This window comes from Saimiri boliviensis, chromosome 9 (genome assembly GCF_048565385.1).
Source record: "Saimiri boliviensis isolate mSaiBol1 chromosome 9, mSaiBol1.pri, whole genome shotgun sequence".
NCBI classification, from domain to species: domain Eukaryota; kingdom Metazoa; phylum Chordata; class Mammalia; order Primates; family Cebidae; genus Saimiri; species Saimiri boliviensis.
Window position 1 is genome coordinate 6,720,455 of NC_133457.1, and position 20,967 is coordinate 6,741,421.

At 38.9% G+C, this 20,967-nt stretch overlaps 1 protein-coding gene across 5 annotated transcripts in view; it reads left to right on the top strand.

Moving 5' to 3' along the window:
- Positions 1-20,967, top strand: part of PLD1 (phospholipase D1) — a 213,242-nt gene that overhangs the window by 86,881 nt on the left and 105,394 nt on the right. For all 5 annotated transcript variants that reach the window (XM_039480331.2, XM_074405436.1, XM_074405437.1 and 2 more), the window contains 3 exons: positions 7,111-7,169; positions 8,263-8,355; positions 18,615-18,767. In XM_039480331.2, the coding sequence (XP_039336265.2) occupies positions 7,111-7,169; positions 8,263-8,355; positions 18,615-18,767 (305 nt within the window). The remainder of the gene's footprint in view (positions 1-7,110; positions 7,170-8,262; positions 8,356-18,614; positions 18,768-20,967) is intronic.

The following is a 20,967-nucleotide window of genomic DNA, read 5'->3' on the forward strand; positions in this document are numbered from 1 at the left end:
CGGGCGTTTCTTTTCTTCTAGGACTCAGGAACTTGTATTGTTCAAATAACATAATAAATAAGGATACTACCACTATTGTTATTAAAAATGATTTCTCCTGTTGTATTGGCTGAAATCAGACATGCTATTTTCTTTAATAGACAATGATTTAAATGTGTATTAGTATTCCTATGCAATAATTTTCCATTTCTTTTACTTTTCTGCCTGCCTGTGACTTTACTTTTTTACTATTTCCTTTGGCTCTATCCGTTCTTGGTGAGTTCATTCTTCTTTTTTCTACATCTGGGATTCTACTATTGACTGAAGAATGTTTACATTTATAAAATGTTCGTTTTAATTACTTTTCCAGTCATAAAGATATTTTCAAAGTTAAGCCATATTGTATTTAGAAATTCCAGAGTGACTTATAAACATTTCCTTTGGAAGGGAAAGCCTCCTTAGCAACTGACTGAACAAATTCTCCCTCTCATTTTTGACGGTTACTGAGATTATTCTCTCCAAAGCTGAATTGTTCAATATGATTCAAGCATAGGATACAATTTCATTACATTAATTCTCTAACATTCCTTTTCTTTAAATGTAGTCTGGCCTAAAGACCAGATCTGTAGGCCTCTGCTTCATTTGTGAAATGAGATTGGAATCCACATTTTTTCTCCAATAATTGTGAGAAATACTAAAAAGTATCTGTTAAAAAAATGCTTTACCAACTGTAAAAAGCATATTAAAAGTTATTTTAACATGCATATAATAAATTTATACTTTTGTAATAAAACAAATCTATTTTAAGTTAATTCAGGTCCTTAAGCAGATGGAATCACGGATCATAGGTCAAGGGACTAAATAAGATATGATATGGGGCCATCCACATCTGTATTTGGAGCAAGTGTGTTTAACAAATAGCTCAAGTGATTCTTATCATCAGGAGTTTGAGAACTAAACTAAAATGCTGTGATCAGCTTAGAAATATCTTGGTAAAGTTACACCACTTTACAAAGTGGACATAGGGCTGGGCGCGGTAGCTCACGCCTGCAATCCCAGCATTTTGGAAGGCTGAGGCGGGCAGATCACCTGAGGTCAGGAGTTGAAGACCAGCCTGGAAAACATGGTGAAACTCTCTGCTAAAAATACAAAAATTAGGCCTGACGTGGTGGCTCATGCCTGTAATCCCAGCACTTTGGGAGGCTGGTGTGGGCGGGTCACGAGGTCAAGAGATCGAGACCATCCTGGCCAACATGGTGAAACCCCGTCTCTGGTAAAAATACAAAAATTAGCTGGGCGTGGTGGTGCGCACCAGTAGTCCAGCTACTCAGGAGGCTGAGGCAGAAGAATTGCTTGAACCCAGGAGGCAGCGGTTGCAGTGAGCCAAGATTGCACCACTGCACTCCAGCCTGGAGACAAAGCAAGACTCTGTCTCAAAAAACAAACAAACAAACAAACAAAAAAAAACAAAAATTAGCCTGGTGTGCTGGTAGGTGCCTGTAATCCTAGCTATTTGGGAGGCTGAGACAGAAGAATTGCTTGAACCTGGGAGTTGGAGGTTTCAGTGAGCTACGATTGTGCCACTGCACTCCAGCCTGAGCCACAGAGCAAGACTCGGTATCAAAAAAAAAAAAAAAAAAAAAGATGGAGATAGTTTTATTATAAAGGTATTTGTATAATAGAATTTTCCTCAAAGGAATTCGGTTTCGGGTTCAAAGCACTGACTTTATTTTTCTTAAATGGCCTTTGAAATTAGACATGGGCAGTTCTTTTCTTTCATTTTTGTATAGTCATTGGTTGGGTTTGTGCTCAGGCCTTTTCTCTGTGAAAACTTCCTCTGCTTTTAATTCTTTTTCTTTTCCTTCTTGTGGTTCTGCAAAACAGAGCTTCTCCTAGTGTTTTAGTCATCATCAGGCAGTTAATTGGTGATTTGTTCAGTTTTCTTTGCTCATTTGTAAAATGGGGAGAAACATATTTCCCCTTTTCTCTAAGCATAAATACATTAAAAAATAGCGCTGGGTGCGGTGGCTCAAGCCTGTAATCCCAGCACTTTGGGAGGCCGAGGCGGGTGGATCACGAGGTCAAGAGATCGAGACCATCCTGGTCAACATGGCGAAACCCCGTCTCTACTAAAAATACAAAAAATAAGCTGGGCATGGTGGCGCGTGCCTGTAATCCCAGCTACTCAGGAGGCTGAGGCAGGAGAATTGCCTGAACCCAGGAGGCGGAGGTTGTGGTGAGCCGAGATCACGCCATTGCACTCCAGCCTGGGTAACAAGAGCGAAACTCCGTCTCAAAAAAAAAAAAAAAAAAAAAAAGCAATATCTGAGTTGTGTAATAACATAACAAAAAAACCTCAAACTGGAATTCCTTTTGTATTCTGAAATTGCATTAGTACTGGCTGTAGGAGAGAACTCACTAGCAAGACATTTTAATTAGTAACTGGAAAATCCTTATCTTACAGGGAATTAAAATAAGAGGAATAAGGAGCAATAAATGTACCTTTTTCGTACTTGAGATTAAAATCTAGAAATGGAACCAATTGTACAATTTCCAAGAAAAGAGCCCTAAGCTGATAGGATCATATCTCTACCTTGAAGTAAATCATTTGACTCATGTGATTCAGATTCCTTATCCCCAAGAAGGTAGTTAGTTTGAAATCTTGAATAAAACATCCCACAGATCAATAATATTGTGTTCACCTCTCCCTTGCTTTGTAGAATGAACTGGAACTTGAGGGGAAGAGTAGGTGAAGAATAAACATGCACACAGTGTTTTTATTCCAACAGGGAAAAGCTGTACTATTTGAACAGCTGCGTCTTCAAATTAAGGGAAGTGTTTTGTTTCTTATGATCAAGTCTTCGTGTTGAGAAGGACGTTAGGCCTTTGTCCACCCTACTAGTTTCCTTCATAGATTAGGTGTCTTCTTTGTTCCCTGCCTTTCCTGGAGTACCAGAGTCTACAAGGACATTGCCAAGCTCAGTGCTTTTACCTTCCTTATATCTGATCATTTTTCACCTGGCCATTTGCTTGAGTTTTTGCTACCCGGGAAATAAAAGGGGCCTCTGAAAGTCACTCATCTCTTACTATACAACAATGAGTGGAAGAGGCAGTGTGTACGTGATGCCAAGTAATTTTCAGGTGTTTTTGTTAACCATAGGGTTTGTTGCTTGTCTTTTGGCATGGAAATATTTTTGCTTCTCTGTTTCTCTAATTTTTTACGTATTCAATTGGTAGATGGTGTTGGAATTTTTAAATTGAGATCACTTTCCATCTAGTGTCAAGAACATTATTTCATTGCACATTTTATAAATTTCTTTGCCAAAAAATGAAGACAAAAAGGCATTGATTATATGTTACTCAAAAGATCAATGGAAAAAGCCTTGTGAAATATTGTTAGGCTAAATTGATCTTTAGATTCTTACTCCTGAGAGTCACCTGCCCAAATGGAGGGTGGAATTCTTATCACTGAAGATGTACTGAGAAGCTTAGAGAACATCATCTTTGTTAAATTTCAATTTTTATTAGTTTGCCTCTAAGTTGACCTTGACACATTTACTTTCAATTAGGTAACTCTGTATTAGAACAACGTTTATTTCTGTGTGTGTTTTTTTCTGAATAATAGGACTGATTCCTTCTTGAAATCTCTCTCCAGTCAAACTTTACTAAGCTATTAGGATAAATTAAATTTCATATTATTATTATTATTATTTTATTTTTTTGAGACGGAGTTTCGCTCTTGTTACCCAGGCTGGAGTGCAATGGCGTGATCTCGGCTCACCGCAACCTCCGCCTCCTGGGTTCAGGCAATTCTCCTACCTCAGCCTCCTGAGTAGCTGGGATTACAGGCACGTGCCACCATGCCCAGCTAATTTTTTGTATTTTTAGTAGAGACGGGGTTTCACCATGTTGACCAGGATGGTCTTGATCTCTCGACCTCGTGATCCACTCGCTTCAGCCTCCCAAAGTCCTGGGATTACAGGCGTGGGCCACCGCGCCCGGCCCCGAATTTCATATTATTAATGTGTAACTTTTAATTTTCTATGTTACTAATATGTGCTTTTCTACTTAGATGAGAGTCTTTACACTTAGCAATTTTGTTATGATATTCCAAAAGTTATGATTTCTGAATGATTTCAGAGAATATTTCTGTTGTCAACTATATGATAATAACAGCTATATAAATAAGAAAATATCCAGGCACGAGATGAGTGGCTCCCTTGATTTTTCTTTTCATTTTCTGTTCTTCCCTTAATCTGTTCTGTGACTTTGCATAAGTTAGTTATGCCCCTGCAGTAGAGTATATTCTTCAGATGTTAGCTAGGACTAGCATTATTTATCTCTCTCTAGAGATAAAAGAGAAAGTTAGGTTTTTGAAATATTGTGGATTTTATGACTGGCAATCTGTGTATCATTTCTAATAACCCATGGGTTACTACATTTTCTAATTAAGCATTTTCACAAACCAGATAAAAATGCATGATACTGAGTGAACTACTTGTTTATATGACAGAAAATTTAAAGACCTTGAGGGTTTTTTTGGTTTGGTTTGTTTTTTCCTTTTTTTTTTTTGAAACAGTCTCCCTCTGTCACCCAGGCTGGTGTGCAGGGGTGCAGTCTCCACTCACCACAGCCTCTGCTTCTGGGGTTCAGGTGATTCTCCCGCCTCAGCCTCCTGAGTAGCAGGGATTACAGGCACGCGTCACTCCGCCTGGCTGTTCTTTTGCATTTTTAGTAGAGATCGGGTTTTGCCATGTTGGCCAGTCTGCTCTTGAACTCTTAATCTCAAGTGATCTACCCATATCGACCTTCCAAAATGCTGGGATTACAGGTGTGAGCCACCATGCCTGGCTGAGATCTTGACTTTTTAAATTCTCAATTTAAAAAATGCTATATGAAGATGTGTTTGACTTAGGATTTTTAAAAGGTATTTAAGTCCTTTTGAATTTTAAAGACCTATTTTCTGCAAATAACCCTAAGAAAAGAGAAAAATGCATGGATTTAAATGAACCTTACAAGGATAGACAGCTTTGAGATATTTGTAATTTTTTTTTTTTTTTTAAAAAAGAGTAGTGTTAGATACATCTAGTCACTTTCATGGAAATAAAACTTTCATGGAAAACTTTTGTTGTGTTTTGTTAATCCCATTTACAGACCTAGACCAAATATCCCTGCGTCTGTGATGTCATATCACAGACTCTACTCTATACCTCGGTAACTACTTTCACATGTATCTAGTGTGGTTCATCTTATAGAACTTTGTTGAGGGGAGTGTTTTCCACGTCTGGTCTCTCGTTTGCTTTCTAATGCTGGGAGAGTGTCCTTTTAGTCTTTGTTTTTCTATCAAAGTTGTTATTGACATAGTCTAAGGATCTGAACTTACTGTTGGTTACTTTTTTAAAAAAAATCTGCAAATCTGCATATACTAAACACTACGTAATGTTGATTTGTTTTTTTTTCCCCTCTATGCCTCCATATTTACATCTCGCTCTTACCTATCTAGTATATACAAGGAACTCAATTTGAGTAAGCTAAATGTTGAATGACTTTTTTCTTTTGCAGCTTAGTTTCGAAGACGCTGACTTTGGTCTCACTTCATAGTGGTTTAATCAAACTGAGTTAATCCCTTCCTGACTATGTGATCTGGGACAGCTTACTTGAATTCTCTAAAACAGAGGCTGGCAAACTAGGGCTCGTGGACCAAATCCAGCCCATTGCCCAATGCCTGTTTTTGTATGTTCTGTGAACTAAGAATAGTTTTTATATTTTTAGGTGGTTGAAAAAAAATCAAAAGAAGAATACTATTTTGTGACACATAAAAATTAGATTATCTTGGTATTTTACTCCATAAATAGGGTTTTATTGGAATGCAGCCACAGTTATTCATTTATGTATGTGCCTATGGCTATTTCCATACTACAACAGCAGAGCTAAGTAGTTGCAGAAGGGAATGTATGCCTACAAAGCCCAAAACATTTAATGTCTAGCTGTTTGCAGAACATTTTTGCTTACCCCTATATAAACCTCAGCTTCCTCTTCTGTACAATGGGAAAAGTAGCACCTGCTTCAAAGGGGTTTGAGATAATGCATGAAAAGTGGTTAGTATGAAACCAACACATAGTTAGCGCTCAGTAAATATGGCTGCAGTTATTGTTATTATATTTACAGTTTTCAACCTTCTAATACAGTGAAGGTGGGCCTAAAATTCTCTTCAACTCATTAAAAATAATTCTTTTAGTTATGCCCGATGTTCAAAGCCCTTTTCACTTCCTTTTCAGCCTACATTGCTATTTAATTTTTCATTCTTTTCCTTCATCTTATTCACTGTAGCCCAACTGTACATCCTATAACCTTCTTGGAACTTCTGTTCTAGCCCCCCATTCATCTCTCATTTCTATGTGCCCCAAAAATGCAGTCCATCTTCCAGATCTTGCACAGATATCACTCCTCACATTCTTTTGTTGTCTGTGTGTACACTGTGCTGCACAATCCCCACCCCGTACAACAAAAACAAACATAAAAGAATATTGGGGCCGGGCGCGGTGGCTCAAGCCTGTAATCCCAGCACTTTGGGAGGCCGAGGCGGGTGGATCACGAGGTCAAGAGATCGAGACCATCCTGGTCAACATGGTGAAACCCCGTCTCTACTAAAGATACAAAAAATTAGCTGGGCATGGTGGCACGTGCCTGTAATCCCAGCTACTCAGGAGGCTGAGGCAGGAGAATTGCCTGAACCCAGGAGGCGGAGGTTGCGGTGAGCCGAGATCGCGCCATTGCACTCCAGCCTGGGTAACAAGAGCAAAACTCCATCTCAAAAAAAAAAAAAAAAAAAAAATATTGGGAATAAACTCTCTCTCGCTTTCTCTCTCTCCAAGCTTCTTGATTATTTTATCTCTACATCTTAGGGCACACATTACTCTCTTGAGATTTAGAAGGTCAAGTAGGGTGTGTCTTAATAATTTATACACTTCTAATCTGCACTCTTTCAGGGCAATGCCATTATTATTGATCTGTATAGTCTGTGGAGCACATCAAACAGTATTTACACACAGCTATACCTAATACATGTTTTGTAATACATACATTTGAATTTCTTTGCTTGCTAAAGATAGATTTTTTGCCTCTTTTCAGACAGAGTTTCTTGATATAAGCCAGCTATCTTTCATCCACGATTTGGGACCAAAGGGCATGTAAGTTCCAATGACCATTGAAAGAGAAGTATGGAAAGTTGATATGCATTAACACTTAATGTAGCAGCATGCCGTGATGATGGAGTCCTCCTGGCTTTACTGCTAGATTCTCTTCTCACCAGTAGAGTTAGAGCAACTGATGGAATCTATTCATACGAGTCAGAGCATCTCCTGTGATAAACAATGGTAGCAACTGCTCCACTGTGTTTGCCACAGGCTTGCAGCACAGATTCTTTCTAACCCAACAGTGGAAGTTTTCAGTACCTATAGCAAGTATGATGTGTAGAGGAATATAGTAAAAATCAAATATATAATATCTCCCTTTATAATCCCTTATAAAGTTAAATGTTTACTACTCATTTTGATGATTATTTTAAAATAATGCTATGTAAAATATATGTTGTATAACCAGATGGAAATTGATGATAATTTTCCTTCATAGTATTAGAGCTTGAAAACATAAAGAGGTTAACTTTCAAGTTCTAGTTAAGAGCATTGTTAGCAGTTGTTTCAGAAAAAAATTTTTTGTTTAGCTCTTGTTATTGCTTTTTCTTGTCATATTTTTCAAAATTAAGATATTACTGTTTCCAAAACTAGTAGCTAGTTCTGCTTCCTTTGGCATGGCTCAACTGGTTCAACAAGCTAGAACTATGTATGAAGAGACACAGAGATGGCCTGCCATCTGTGGGTGAGACACACCATGGTCTCAATGGCAGTGGAAGCATCCCTGTGCAGGCATGTGGAAATGCATGGGGTCTCTTTTAGTTTGTCACAGTGTCACAATGTTGAGGAGGGAACACTCAATATTTAGAGCCAGGAGACAGGATGCGTAAGGTCCTACGTAGTGCACAACAGAATCACGCCACCCCAAATACTGAAGGGGCTATATCTCACGACTGTGTTTCAAAGTTAGACTCTAGAGTACCCAGCCTAACAATTAGAGCACTGAGCTAGTTGAGAACGAGGAGGAGAGAGTAGGGAGGAAAGTCATGTGAGAATGAGATGGTTTATTTAGTCCCATGTTGGGAGGCTGTAAAAGCTAAGTGAGAGTGGGAAATTTGAAGGCGATGGGTTAATTTTATGTCTCTTTCAGAGAAGGTATGATAATGAAAAGATCCGGAGGACACAGAATACCAGGTTTGAATTGCTGTGGCCAGGGAAGAGCCTGCTACCGATGGTCAAAAAGGTAGGAAGTAGTGAGTTTTGTGTGCTAGTTTGTTTTAATACACTGGGTATTTGGGCTAGTTTGACATTACCAGTTTTAAATTATAAATCCTTAAAAGCCATGGCAGAACAAACTTTTAATTATATTTTAAAATCCAAGTTCCAGCATTCAATTAAATATTCTATCCAAAGCTGATCTTGTAGCCAAAGTGTGCAAATTACATACGTGAAAACCCCAGGACACAGAACCCAATTGGGCTGCCAGAATTGGCCAGCCAAAGAAGATTTACAAATGGCCAGTAAGTATACGAAAAGATGCTCAGCATTACTAGTCATTAGGGAAATGTCAATCAAATCCACAGTGAGATACTATTTCACACCCGTGAGGATGGCTATCATCAAAGAGATGAACAAAATCAAATGGTGGTGAGGATGTAGAGAAACTAGAATATTTTCTGGAGAAAAACTTCAGATATTGCTAATGGAAATATAAAATGCTGCAGCCACTTTGGAAAACACTCTGACAGCTCTTTAAACTGTTAAACATAAGAGTTACCACATGTCCCAGCAATACCAGGGATTCACCCAGGAGAATTGAAAAACATGTCTACACCAAAACTTTTTCATAGCAGTATTATTGATAATAGCATTATAAGTGGAAACAACTCAACTGTTCATCAGTTGATGAATGAATAAACAAATGCGGTGTTCTCATGCAGTGGAATATTAACCAGCTGTAGAAGGAATATTAAAAAGCTTCTGCACAGCAAAGGAAATAATCAACGAAGTGAAGAGATAAACCACAGAATGGGAGAAAATACTTATAAACTATCCATCTGACAAGGCATTAATAACCAGAATACATAAGGAGCTCGACTAACTCTATAGGAAAAAAAAATGTAATAATCTGGTTAAAAAATGGGCAAAAGATCTGAATATACATTTCTTGAAAGAAGAGGTACAGATGGCAAACTGATGTATGAAAATGTGTGCAATATCACGGATCGACAGAGAAATGCAAATGAAAACTACAATGAGATGTCGTCTCACCCCAGTTAAAATGACTTTTATCTAAAAGACAGGCAATAACAAATGCTGGTGAGGATGCAGAGAAAACAGTCCTCATACGCTATTGATGGGAATGTAAATTAGTACAATGACTATGGAGAACAGTTTCGAGGTTTCTCAAAAAACTCAAAATTGAGTTACCATATGATCTAGCAAATCCACTTCTAGGTATATACCCAAAAGAAGGAAATCAGTATGTCAAAGCGATATCTGCACGTCCATCTTTATTGCAGCACTGTTCACAGTAGTGAAGATTTGGAAGCAATCCAGGTGTTCAACAGATGAATGGATAAAGAAAATATGGTACATATACACAATGGAGTGCTATCCAGCCATAGAAAAGAATGTCATCCTGTCATTTGCAACAACATGGATGGATCTAGAGATCATTATGTTAATTGAAATAAGCTAGGCACAGAAAGACAGTCTTAGCATGTTCTCAGTTACTTGTGGAAGTTAAAAATTAAAACAGTTGAACTCATGGAGATTTTTCAGAGGCTGGAAGTGGGTAGTGGGGATGGTTAATGGATACAAACAAACAGGATAATTAGGATCTAGTATTTGATAGCACAGCAGGTGACTATAGTCAATCATAATTTAATTGTACATTTTAAAATAACTAAAAGAGTGTAATTGAATTGTTGGTAGCATAAAAGATAATGCTTGAGATTATGGATACCCCATTTATCCTGATGTGATTATTACAGATTGTATGCTTGTATCAAAATATCTCATATACCCCATAAATATATAAACCTATTATGCACCCACGAAAATTAAAAATAATTTTTTTTAAAAGAAAGGAATGAAGACTATTGATGGTTATGGAGTTGCTTTATGGGGTGATGGAAATATTCTGAAATTAGATGGTAGTGATAGTTGCACAACTTTGTGATTATGCTAAAAACCATTGCATTGTATACTTTTAAAAGGTATGTTTTTGGATATGTGAATTATATCTGAATACAAATGAAAAAAATTAAATGAAAAAGGATATGATGTTCTGATACATGCTATAATCCGGATGAACCTTGAAAACATGATAAATGAAAAAATCTAGATACAAAAAGGCACACATTGTATGATTCCTGTTTATGTGAATGTTCAGAATAGACAAATCTGTAGAGACAGAAGTAGATAAACTGTTTCCAGGGAATGGGGAGGAGGTTGCTTTCTACTGATTTGACGCTGGTATGGGGTTTGTTTTTGGGACAATGAACATATTTTGGAATTAGATAGTGGTGATGGTTATCCAACTTTGTGAATATGCTAAAAATCAAACTGAACTATACATTAAAAAAACAAGTAAAATTGTGCAGACTTCAGGGATGATAATTTTGGACTTATATTTATGAAAAATATTTATCATGGTAAGTGTAATATAGACAGACAAGTTTATTTTATATCTTTTTTTTTTTTTTTTTTTTTTTTTTTTTTTTTTTTTTTTTTTTTTTGAGACAGCGTCTCACTCCATCACCAGGCGCCAGCCTGGAGTGCAGTGGTGTGACCTGGGCTCACTGCAACCTCTGCCTCCCAGGTTCAAGCAATTCTCCTACCTCAGCCTCCCGAGTAGCTGGGACTACAGGCGCGTGCCACCATGCCCAGCTAATTTTTTTGTATTTTAAGCAGAGACGGGGTTTTACCATGTTGGCCAGGATGGTCTCAATCTCTTGACCTCATGATCCGCCTGCCTTGGCTTCCCAAAGTCTTACCAACTAAAAACTCCTTGTGGATATAAAATAATATCATATGATTCTTGTCTATATTCCCCAAGTTTTGCACATAATAGGCAATAACTGTTTGTTGCAATAGCAATGTACTGGGATTTTGAAAAACTAGTAAAACACTTAAAAATCAGTTATAAATATTTTATATCTATATATAATATTTTCCCCAAATTGAAAATGATAAATGTATTTATGTGTAAATGTAGAATTGAGCTATGTGTATATTTAAAATATGTAAAACTAATACTGGCATCTACCTTTGCACATATCGATTTAAGATATACTACCAATGAAAAATGCCATTAAGTTGGGCCTTTACTTTCTGGGCTTTGAAAGGACAGAAGAGATTACAGGGCTGAGGTGGGCAGATCACCTGACGTCAGGAGTTCAAGACCAACCTGCCAAAGTGGTGAAACCTCATCTCTAAAAAAAAAAAAAAAAAAAAAAAAAAAAAAAAAAAAAAAAATACAATTAGCTGGGTGTGGTGGCACATGCCTGTAATTCCAGCTACTTGGGAGGCTGAGGCAGGAGAATCGCCTGAACCTAGGAGGTGGAGGCTGCAATGAGCTGAGATCCTGCCATTGCACTCTATCTTGGGCAATAAGAGTGAAACTCCATTTCAAAAAAAAAAAAAAAGAAGAAAAAGGAAATTACAAGGAAAAGATCAGAAGATTAAAGTTAAGAACACTGGAAATTTTTGTTATGGAAAACAATTTTACTAAAATAAGGAAAATAATATACTAGAAAAGGTATTTGCTTTCAGATATACTTCTCTAACTTCTAGAAACTTGAGGATTCCTCTGATCACTCCTCCCTAGTCATTTACTTTGCCTGAGTCAGCTGCTACATGCCAACCACAGTTTTCAGACTGTAACCTTAAGCATTCGTGGTTCTTTGACCAGAGAACTCTCTAGGCTGTCAGAACCCACCTGTGTGCACAGCAGACTAGGAAGTATCAACAGCTGCCCGGAGCAGCCATCAGCCAAGAACTGATCGGAGTTCAGCCTCCTCCCTCTGCCTCAGTTGGGACAATTCTGCAGTATTTTCTACAGTCTCCCAAAACTCCCCAGCTGGCTTACAGCACAGTTGCCCACAATAAAATGCATGAAGATACACTCTCTGTGGCTTCCTTCCTTGCTCTTTCTTTCTGTCCTTCCTAATGCTGCTTCCTGGTGCCGCCTCCTCAACAAACTCCTTTATATACATACATCTTTATCTCATAGTTTACTTCCGGGACAACCCGACAGAAGGCATCTGCTGAAGGAATGGAAGCCGTGTTCTGGTTTATTCAGTCATTTATCGAGTGCCTAATGTATGTCAGATTGCAGCATACTATCGTGAAAACAGTAGTGAACAAGATGAAGTGTCTGCCCTCATGGAGTTCTATTAGACAGGAGATACAGGCACTAAGCCAGCAACTAGTGTAAATTACATAAATTCAGGTAGCGATGAGAGCTTTAAAGTGGAAAAATGGTTTGTGAAGGATTTGGAGATTGGAGAGAGTGACTTTAGCTCTGGGAGTCAAGGAAAGGCTCCTTGAAAAACTGACTTTTGGATTTAATCCTTATGAGAAGTAGCAGCTAGGAAAAATGAGGGAAAGACTTTGTTACTTAAAAGCGATATGCCCCGTCTTTTTAAACTTTGAATTAAATCATAAGTCAACCAGGACAATCTAAAAAGATACGATCCTCCCTGGAATGAAATGTATGCTCACTGCAAATTGTTTAAATTTTTCTGTGAAGATTAGAGCCCTGGTTCCATATTAATAATACATATTTCCTGAGTCGCATTTTTGGGATTTAAAATACCAGAAATCATCTATAAATGATAAAGTATAGTTGACAAAATCAGTTTAGAAAGTTTCTCACAGTTGAAGACTTTTTTTTTTTTTTTTTTTTTTTTAGACAGGATCTCACTTCGTCACCAAGGCTGGAGTGCAGTGGTATGATCTTGGCTCACTGCAGCCTCAACCTCCTGAGCTCAAGCAATCCTCCCACCTTAGCCCCCCACGTGACAGGGATACAGGTGCACACCACCACACCTGGCTAATTTTTGTATGTTTTGTAAAGATGGGGTTTTGCGATGTTGCCCAGGCTGGTCTTGAACTCCTGAGCTCAAGCGATCTGCCCACCTTGGCCTTCCAAAGTGCTGGGATTACAGATGGGAGCCACAGCACCTGGCCAAGAAGACTATTTTATTAATGTCTAAAAGAGACTTACTTTTAAAGGTGACACTCCTTCGTAACTTTTTTTCATTTGTACCCATAAAAATACATTCTTATCAATTTTTAATTTATTCTATGATGACAAATTGAGGGAAGGCAAACAAGGAAATTAAGCTTTCAAGTAGGTCTCATAATGACCTTATCTCAGAGTTGAGTTTAAAAACAAAGACAAACAGAGAAGATGTTTTCCATTTCCTACAAAGTAAAACATCTGCTTAAACAGCACATTTATTGAGCAACTTCTCTGCACCTGGTAGTAAGTTAAGTTTCTTGTTTCAAATAATGTGTTAAGAAAAAGAGATGTATAGATGTGAAGAAATAAATTTAGCATTTATTAGGTGGTACAAAAGTAACTGTGGTTTTTGCCATTACTTTTGATTTCTTAGCACTTTCTTAGTGTTTAATGAACTATGAGCTGTACCAGTAATTAAAATTTTTAGACAGTGATAGTGTCTAAATAGTTTTATTTACTCTCTGGAATCCATTCATGCAACCGTTCTTTAGGGGAGATGGTGGCCTTGCCTGAAGGCTTGCTCTGGGTCGCTAGAAGATAATTCTAGGCATTGGGCAGATAGTGGTGGACATGACAGCCACATTCCCTGTTCCCAGGAATCTTACGCTGTGCTGTGGGAGACAGACTGTAAACAAGCAGACAAATGCTTCCAGATGTACTGCAAAGAAGCTAAAGCAGGGCAGTGTGATGCAGTAGAGGGCTGAGGCAGGGATGGTGAAGAATACCCTTTTTTGAATCCAGTAGCCTGCTTGTAGAGGGATTTTTAAGGAGAGGTTTGATTGACAAGAAGAGACTACTCATGGGAATATCTAGAAGACACCGTTTTTAGGCAGAGGAAGAGCAATGATAGAGCCCAAAGAAGACTGGCAAGTCTAAAGAAATTAGAGACAACAGTAGGAGATGAGGCTGAGAAGGGGAGAGCTGGCTCAAGTGGGCTTATCTGCATTTTAATGCTATGGCAAGTAGTGACACAGGCAGGAGGTGTCTTTTTAAAACATAATCTCACATGGTTTAGAACCAGATTAGTTATAATAGTTCACATGTATTGGGGCCAGGCACTGTGCTAAGCATGTTCACGAGTCATTTCAGTTAATCCTTCATGAATACTTAGGAACCAGATATCGTTGTTAGGTCCTCATGTTGCATGTTTGATGTTATCCTCATGTTACAGATTTTGACATCATGTTCAGTCACTGAAGTTTGCACAAGCAGTGAGTAGCAGATGGAATTGGAGCCCATGGAGGCTGACTTCAGGGCAGGCACTTGATCCCTGTGCAGATGGCGCTGACTCCTAGAAGTCTGGTTGATCAAGGCTTTCTTGATGTATACATTCCTGAGAAAGAAAAGAAAACCTTGTTGAGGAGTGTTGCATCTATGTTAATAAAGGATATTGGCCTGAAGTCTTCTCTTTTTGTTGTGTGTCTGCCAGGTTTTGGTGTCAGGATGATGCTGGCCTATAGAATGAGTTGGGTAGGAGTTCTTCCTTCTCAATTGTTTGGAATAGTTTCAGGAGGAATGGTACTAGCTCTTCCTTGTACATCTGGTAGAATTTGGCTGTGAATCTGCCTGTTCCTGGGCTTTTTGTTTTTTTTTTTTTTTTTTTTTTATTTTGGTTGGTAGGTTATTTACTACTGATTCTAATTCAGAGCTGATTATTGGTCCACTCAAGGATTCAGTTTCTTCCTGGTTCAGTCTTGGGGAGATGTATGTGTCCAAGAATTTATCTGTTTCTTGTAGATTTTCTAGTTTCTGTGCATAGAGTTGTTCATAGTAGTCGCTGACAGTTACTTGTATTTCTGTGGGATCAATGGTAATGTCCCCTTTGTCATTTCTAATTGTGTTTATTTGGATCTTCTCTCTTTTCTTCTTTATTATTCTGTTTTTGGTCTATCTTATTAATTTTTTGAAAGAACCAACTCTTGGATTTGTTGATCCTTTGTATGATTTTTCATGTCTTAATCTCCTTCAAACCACAATCCAACAACACATCAAAAAGCTAAACCACCACAATCAAGTAGGCTGTATCCCTGGGATGCAAGGTTGGTTCAACACATGCAAATTGATAAATGTGATTCATCACATGAATAGAACTAAAGAGAAAAATGACATGATAATCTCAATAGATGCGGGAAAGGCTTTTGATAAAATTCAACATCCCTTCATTTTAACAACCCTCAATAAACTACGCATTGGAGGAATATACTTCAAAATACTAAGAGCCATCTATGACAAACCCACAGCCAACATCATAGTGAATGGACAAGAGCTGGAGGCATTCCCTTGAAAACTGGCCCAAGACAAGGATGCCCTCTGTCACCACTCGTATTTAGGATAGTATTGGAAGTCCTGGCCAGAGCAATGAGGCAAGAGGAAGAAATCAAAAGTATCCACATAGGAAAAGAGGAAGTCAAACTATTCTTGTTTGCAGATGACATGATTCTATATCTAAAAAACCCCATCGTCTTTGCCCAAAAGCTCCTTGAGCTGATAAACAACTTCAGCAATGTTTCAGGATACAAAGTCAATGTACGGAAATCACTAGCATTCCTATACACCAACAACGGTCAAGCCAATTGTGAATGGGGTTGCATTCCAAACAAACCAGGAAGGCAACCCCATTCACAATTGCCTCAAAAAGAAAAAAATACCTAGGAATACAGCTAACCAGGGAGGTGAAAGAGCTACATGTATCAAAATATCAGATGTACTCCATAAATATGTATAATTATTATGTATCAATTAAAATATATTTTTAAAAACCATGAAAAAAACTCATCATAGTCAAAACAGAAATCATCACCTTTTAAATTCAATTTTCAACATCTAGTTGTCAGTGCTGACCAGCATATTTCCAGACTGCCACAACTTGGAGCAGCCGAGGCGGAGCTATTTACGTAGAATACACATAACATGAATGGCACCCGCTGGAGTTGAGCAGTGCCCTGGCTGTGCAATATACCCCAGCCATCTTATTTCAGTTGCTGAACAAGACGATGTATTGCCTATGTGGAGCTTTTGTGAGAATTAGAGAAAAGCTTCCCATTCCTGTGGGATGACGCAGGCTGCACCAGACCCCTTCTTCAGCAGACATTGTGCAGGGCACACCTGGACAGTGGTATCAGCAGCCTAGCCCTGAGGGCATGTTTTGTAGCCTTTGTCCCTAGTGTAAATTAGTACAGCCATTATATTACTAATATTAGTTAAGCCAATGAGCTTGCGTTCTCGGGAGCATCTCTCAGATTTGTTTTCTAATGCCAACGGTGGGAGCTTGGATGTGGGTCACCCCACACTGTTTTCTGTGGTGTAGAGGTCTGATCAGAGCTGGGGCTGGTGCCATTCAGGTATTTTTTACATCCAGGCAGCAAAGTCTGGGATATTTGACGTTCTCCTCAGATACACAGCTCTACCAGTTGTGGTTCACAAAGCCTGTGGCACCTTCCCAGTCAGCAGTGTAGCACACCAGTGCTCTGAGCCTGGGCCACTTTGTCTGTGCTGTAGTTTGCATTAAAAGCCAAGCGGAGAGGAAAGATTGCAGCTAAAGAACTTTGACAGCTATGCGATGCGTCTGCTCTCTATTAGCCTTAACCACATTTTATCAACAGGCAGCTACAGGCCTGGACTCATAATTTAGCCCCATCAGGATCACTGAGTTACCCTTTGATATCATAGCCTTGGTATTTGTATTGAGGAGTGTTCTGAGAACTCTTATAAAATGTATAATTTCTGTATTTGCTTTGAAAGATTGTTATCGGGAATATTATTCATTATGTTGTTCAGTTGTCTTATGTTAGGTCCCAAATGAGAAACTTGGTTTGAAATTTGGTTTTGGAGGAAATCCAGTTATTTCTTTAATTTATTCATTTGACAAGAAAAACCAGGACGCTTATACCCAACATGAGTGTGTCATCTCTGTAATTATACTTACCTTTATGGTTAGTTATTTTAGGTATTTACTTTCTGTGACCTTGACATTTTTCCTTTTTTAACCATACCACATATGTTCTTTGCTGTAAGTTATCCTAAATCCACCCTATGCCCTTTTATTAGGAAGAATATGGCTTATATATTAAAAAACAAATACATGAAATGAAACTATGTGGAAATCCGCGCAGGTTGGTCTACATTAAATTCCAAGTTACAAAGCCATTAAAACATAATGCGATCCCAGTTACAGTAAAGATTTATTATAGATATATTTTAAATATTGAGTTCCCATGCTATACTTACAGTATTACCAAGTTTATATTCAGATGTTCCAACCTTACTATTCCCTAATGTGGAAGTGCTTAGAGTACTTCACTTGGTCTGATATGTGCTGTTAAATGGCCCATTTTTTTAAAAAAAATTTTTATTGCATTTTAGGTTTTGGGGTACATGTGAAGAACATGCAAGATTGTTGCATAGGTACACACATGGCAGTGTGATTTGCTGCCTTCCTCCCCCTCACCTATATCTGTCATTTCTCCCCATGCTATCTCTCCCCACCTCCCCACCTCCCGTCCCTTCCCCATTTCCCCCCAACGGACCCCAGTGTGTAGTGCTCCCCTCCCTGTGTCCATGTGTTCTCATTGATCGACACCCGCTTATGAGTGAGAACATGCGGTGTTTGATTTTCTGCTCTTGTGTCAGTTTGCTGAGAATGATGGCTTCCAGGTTCATCCATGTCCCTGCAAAGGACACGAACTCATCGTTTTTGATGGCTGCGTAATATTCCATGGTGTATATGTACCACAGTTTCCCTGTCCAGTCTATCATCGATGGGCATTTGCGTTGGTTCCAGGTCTTTGCTTAAATAGCCCATTTTGTTACGTCTCAGTTTTCAAATGGTTCCGTCGATCACTCTGCAATTGCAGGCACATAGGAATACATGTTGTTATATGCAGCCTGATAAAGTTACCATTTGCATTCACTGTGAATGGATCCCATCTCCTCCGTCTCGTGCTTTCTGTCATACGTGCTGTGAGTGCTACCTGCCAAAATTAGGGACATTCCTTCAGGTTTTGCCATTTATGTTTAAAGAGCTAATGAATCACTCCAAATTACTTGGTACACTGCTTCTTAGAAAAACGTCATAGAAAGGATTTGTTGTTTTTTTGTTTCCTGGCAATTAAAAAAAATGTCTCCTATGTAGAAAATGTAATTATGTTTACAGTCTGCCAGAGTGATTACTTAAGTCTTGTCATAATAATGAGTTCTTCTCCTTTCAGTTATTCAGTTCAACTTTACAAGTACTTATTACCTTCTTACAGATGGTTAATAGTGAAAGATTCCTTTTTACTGTATATGAAACCAGACAGCGGTGCCATTGCATTCGTCCTGCTGGTAGACAAAGAATTCAAAATTAAGGTGGGGAAGAAGGAGACAGAAACGAAGTACGGACTCCGAATTGATAATCTTTCAAGGTACAACTTTCAAATATTTAAAAAAGAGGTCTACAAAAATATCTTAAAAGCAGCCTTTTCCTCAACCTTATGTAAAAAAGAAGTTTAAAAAGTGGCAGAAAATTGTAATTTAGAGCTCATCCTCAATCAAGTGTAATGAAACCACTTTTTTTCTTGTATATATTTTAAAGAATATCCTATGTGCCACAGTCAGAATAAACAATCCTGTATGTAGATGTTTGCCTATGTTAACAGAATTTACTGCTCAATTTGCCAGTATACTAAACAGATAGAGCGATAGTTCACATTTTAAAAATAAGTTAAACTTTATAAATCAATATTCTTTTAATTAACAAAACACCCAAATAATGATTTGATTCATAAAAATTCTGTTACACACACATTTTAAGAAAGATATCTTCTTCTTTTTCTTCGAGACAGGGTCTCACTCTGTCACCCAGGCTGTAGTGCAGTGGGGCAATCCTGGCTAACTGCAACCTCCATCTCCCAGGTTCAAGCAATTCTCCCACCTCAGCCTCCTGAGTAGCTGGGGCTACAGGTGCCCGCCACTACACCCGGCTAAATTTTGTATTTTTTGGTAGAGATGGGATTTCATCATGTTTGCCAGGCTGGTCTCAAACTCCTGACCTAAAGTGATCTGCCCACCTCGGTCTTCCAAAGTGCCGGGATTACAGGCCTGAGCTGCCACGCCCAACCAAGAAAGATACCTTGAAAGGACACTCATGTACACTTATTATAGATTTTATTAGTGAGTACGTGTGTATGTGATCTTTCTGGAAGATTGTAGTTATACCAAGTATGTGTGTCTTTATACATATAGATCCATTTGTCTCTATATAGTTCATCATCATGTATATGAATATATATGCATTTCTCCCTGTACACAGTTACCAACATAGCTACATATTCCCTTACTAATTTATGCGCGTGTGTGTGTGTGTGTGTGTGTGTGTGTGTGTGTATGAAACGATGCTGAACTTCCTGATGATATTCTGTGAGAATGGAACATTTAAGATCGTTAATGGAAATATAATGTGCCGCCATTACACCTTCCTCCTGCAATCCTGCTTTACAGTGAGCCACAGACGTCTGGCCACAATTCTCACTGGCTCCTCACTCTACTGGCCACTTCGTCTGCATTTACCACCCGTGCTTACTTGTATGTCATTGCTGAATGAGGCCATTCACATGCAGGTCTCATTACCTTCCTTCCTGGCATAAGATTCCCCCCATCGTTTTATCAAATAAGACCAAATTCCCCCACTCATTATTGACGGGCATTTATTTCCCTGCCTTTATTTGAAATTGCTCCCTAAAATGCCTTGCAGGTTCTATGGAGGCAGGATTTTTTCCTTGCCTCTTTCCCTTTGCTTTTCTTATGCATGTGTTTGGAATAGCTCTTCCTCCCCCCTCCCCCCACCCTTGATTCTTTTTTTTTTCTTTTTTTTTTTTTTTTTTTTTTTGAGACGGAGTTTCGCTCTTGTTACCCAGGCTGGAGTGCAATGGCGTGATCTTGGCTCACCGCAACCTCCGCCTCCTGGGTTCAGGCAATTCTCCTGCCTCAGCCTCCTGAGTAGCTGGGATTACAGGCACGCGCCACCATGTCCAGCTAATTTTTTGTATTTTTAGTAGAGACGGGGTTTCACCGTGTTGACCAGGATGGTCTCGATCTCTTGACCTCGTGATCCACCCGCCTCGGCCTCCCAAAGTGCTGGGATTACAGGCTTGAGCCACCGCACCCGGCCCACCCTGCCTTGATTCTGACTCACATCCTGTCATAGTGTCTTGTCTTGTCTCTTCCATAAGTTTTCGCATAACTGGTTTTCAGATGCATTTTAGCTCAGTTGGAGAAGTGCTTGCAGGATGGGTCAAGCCCAGGCACCTTCTGTGCCCTTTTGTCTCCATCCCTAGAAACCCGTGTCTCCTTCACCACATGTGATGGGGATGCTTCACTCCTCTTTCTCTCAGCTCCAGCGTGTCTCTCCTCCCGTCTCCACAGCCTGGCAGCGTCAGCCTCTCTCTGATGGCTTAATGACTTTCAGACAAAAGTCAGCATCTACCACTGACATATCTAGGAAAGCAGTTTGGACATGCCTAATCTTTATAAATGATTATTTCAGAATCTGTGAACACAGCCCCTTTCTCTGCTTCTCATCAGGATCATTGTATTTCCTCAAAAAAGCAACCTCCCTCCTCACTC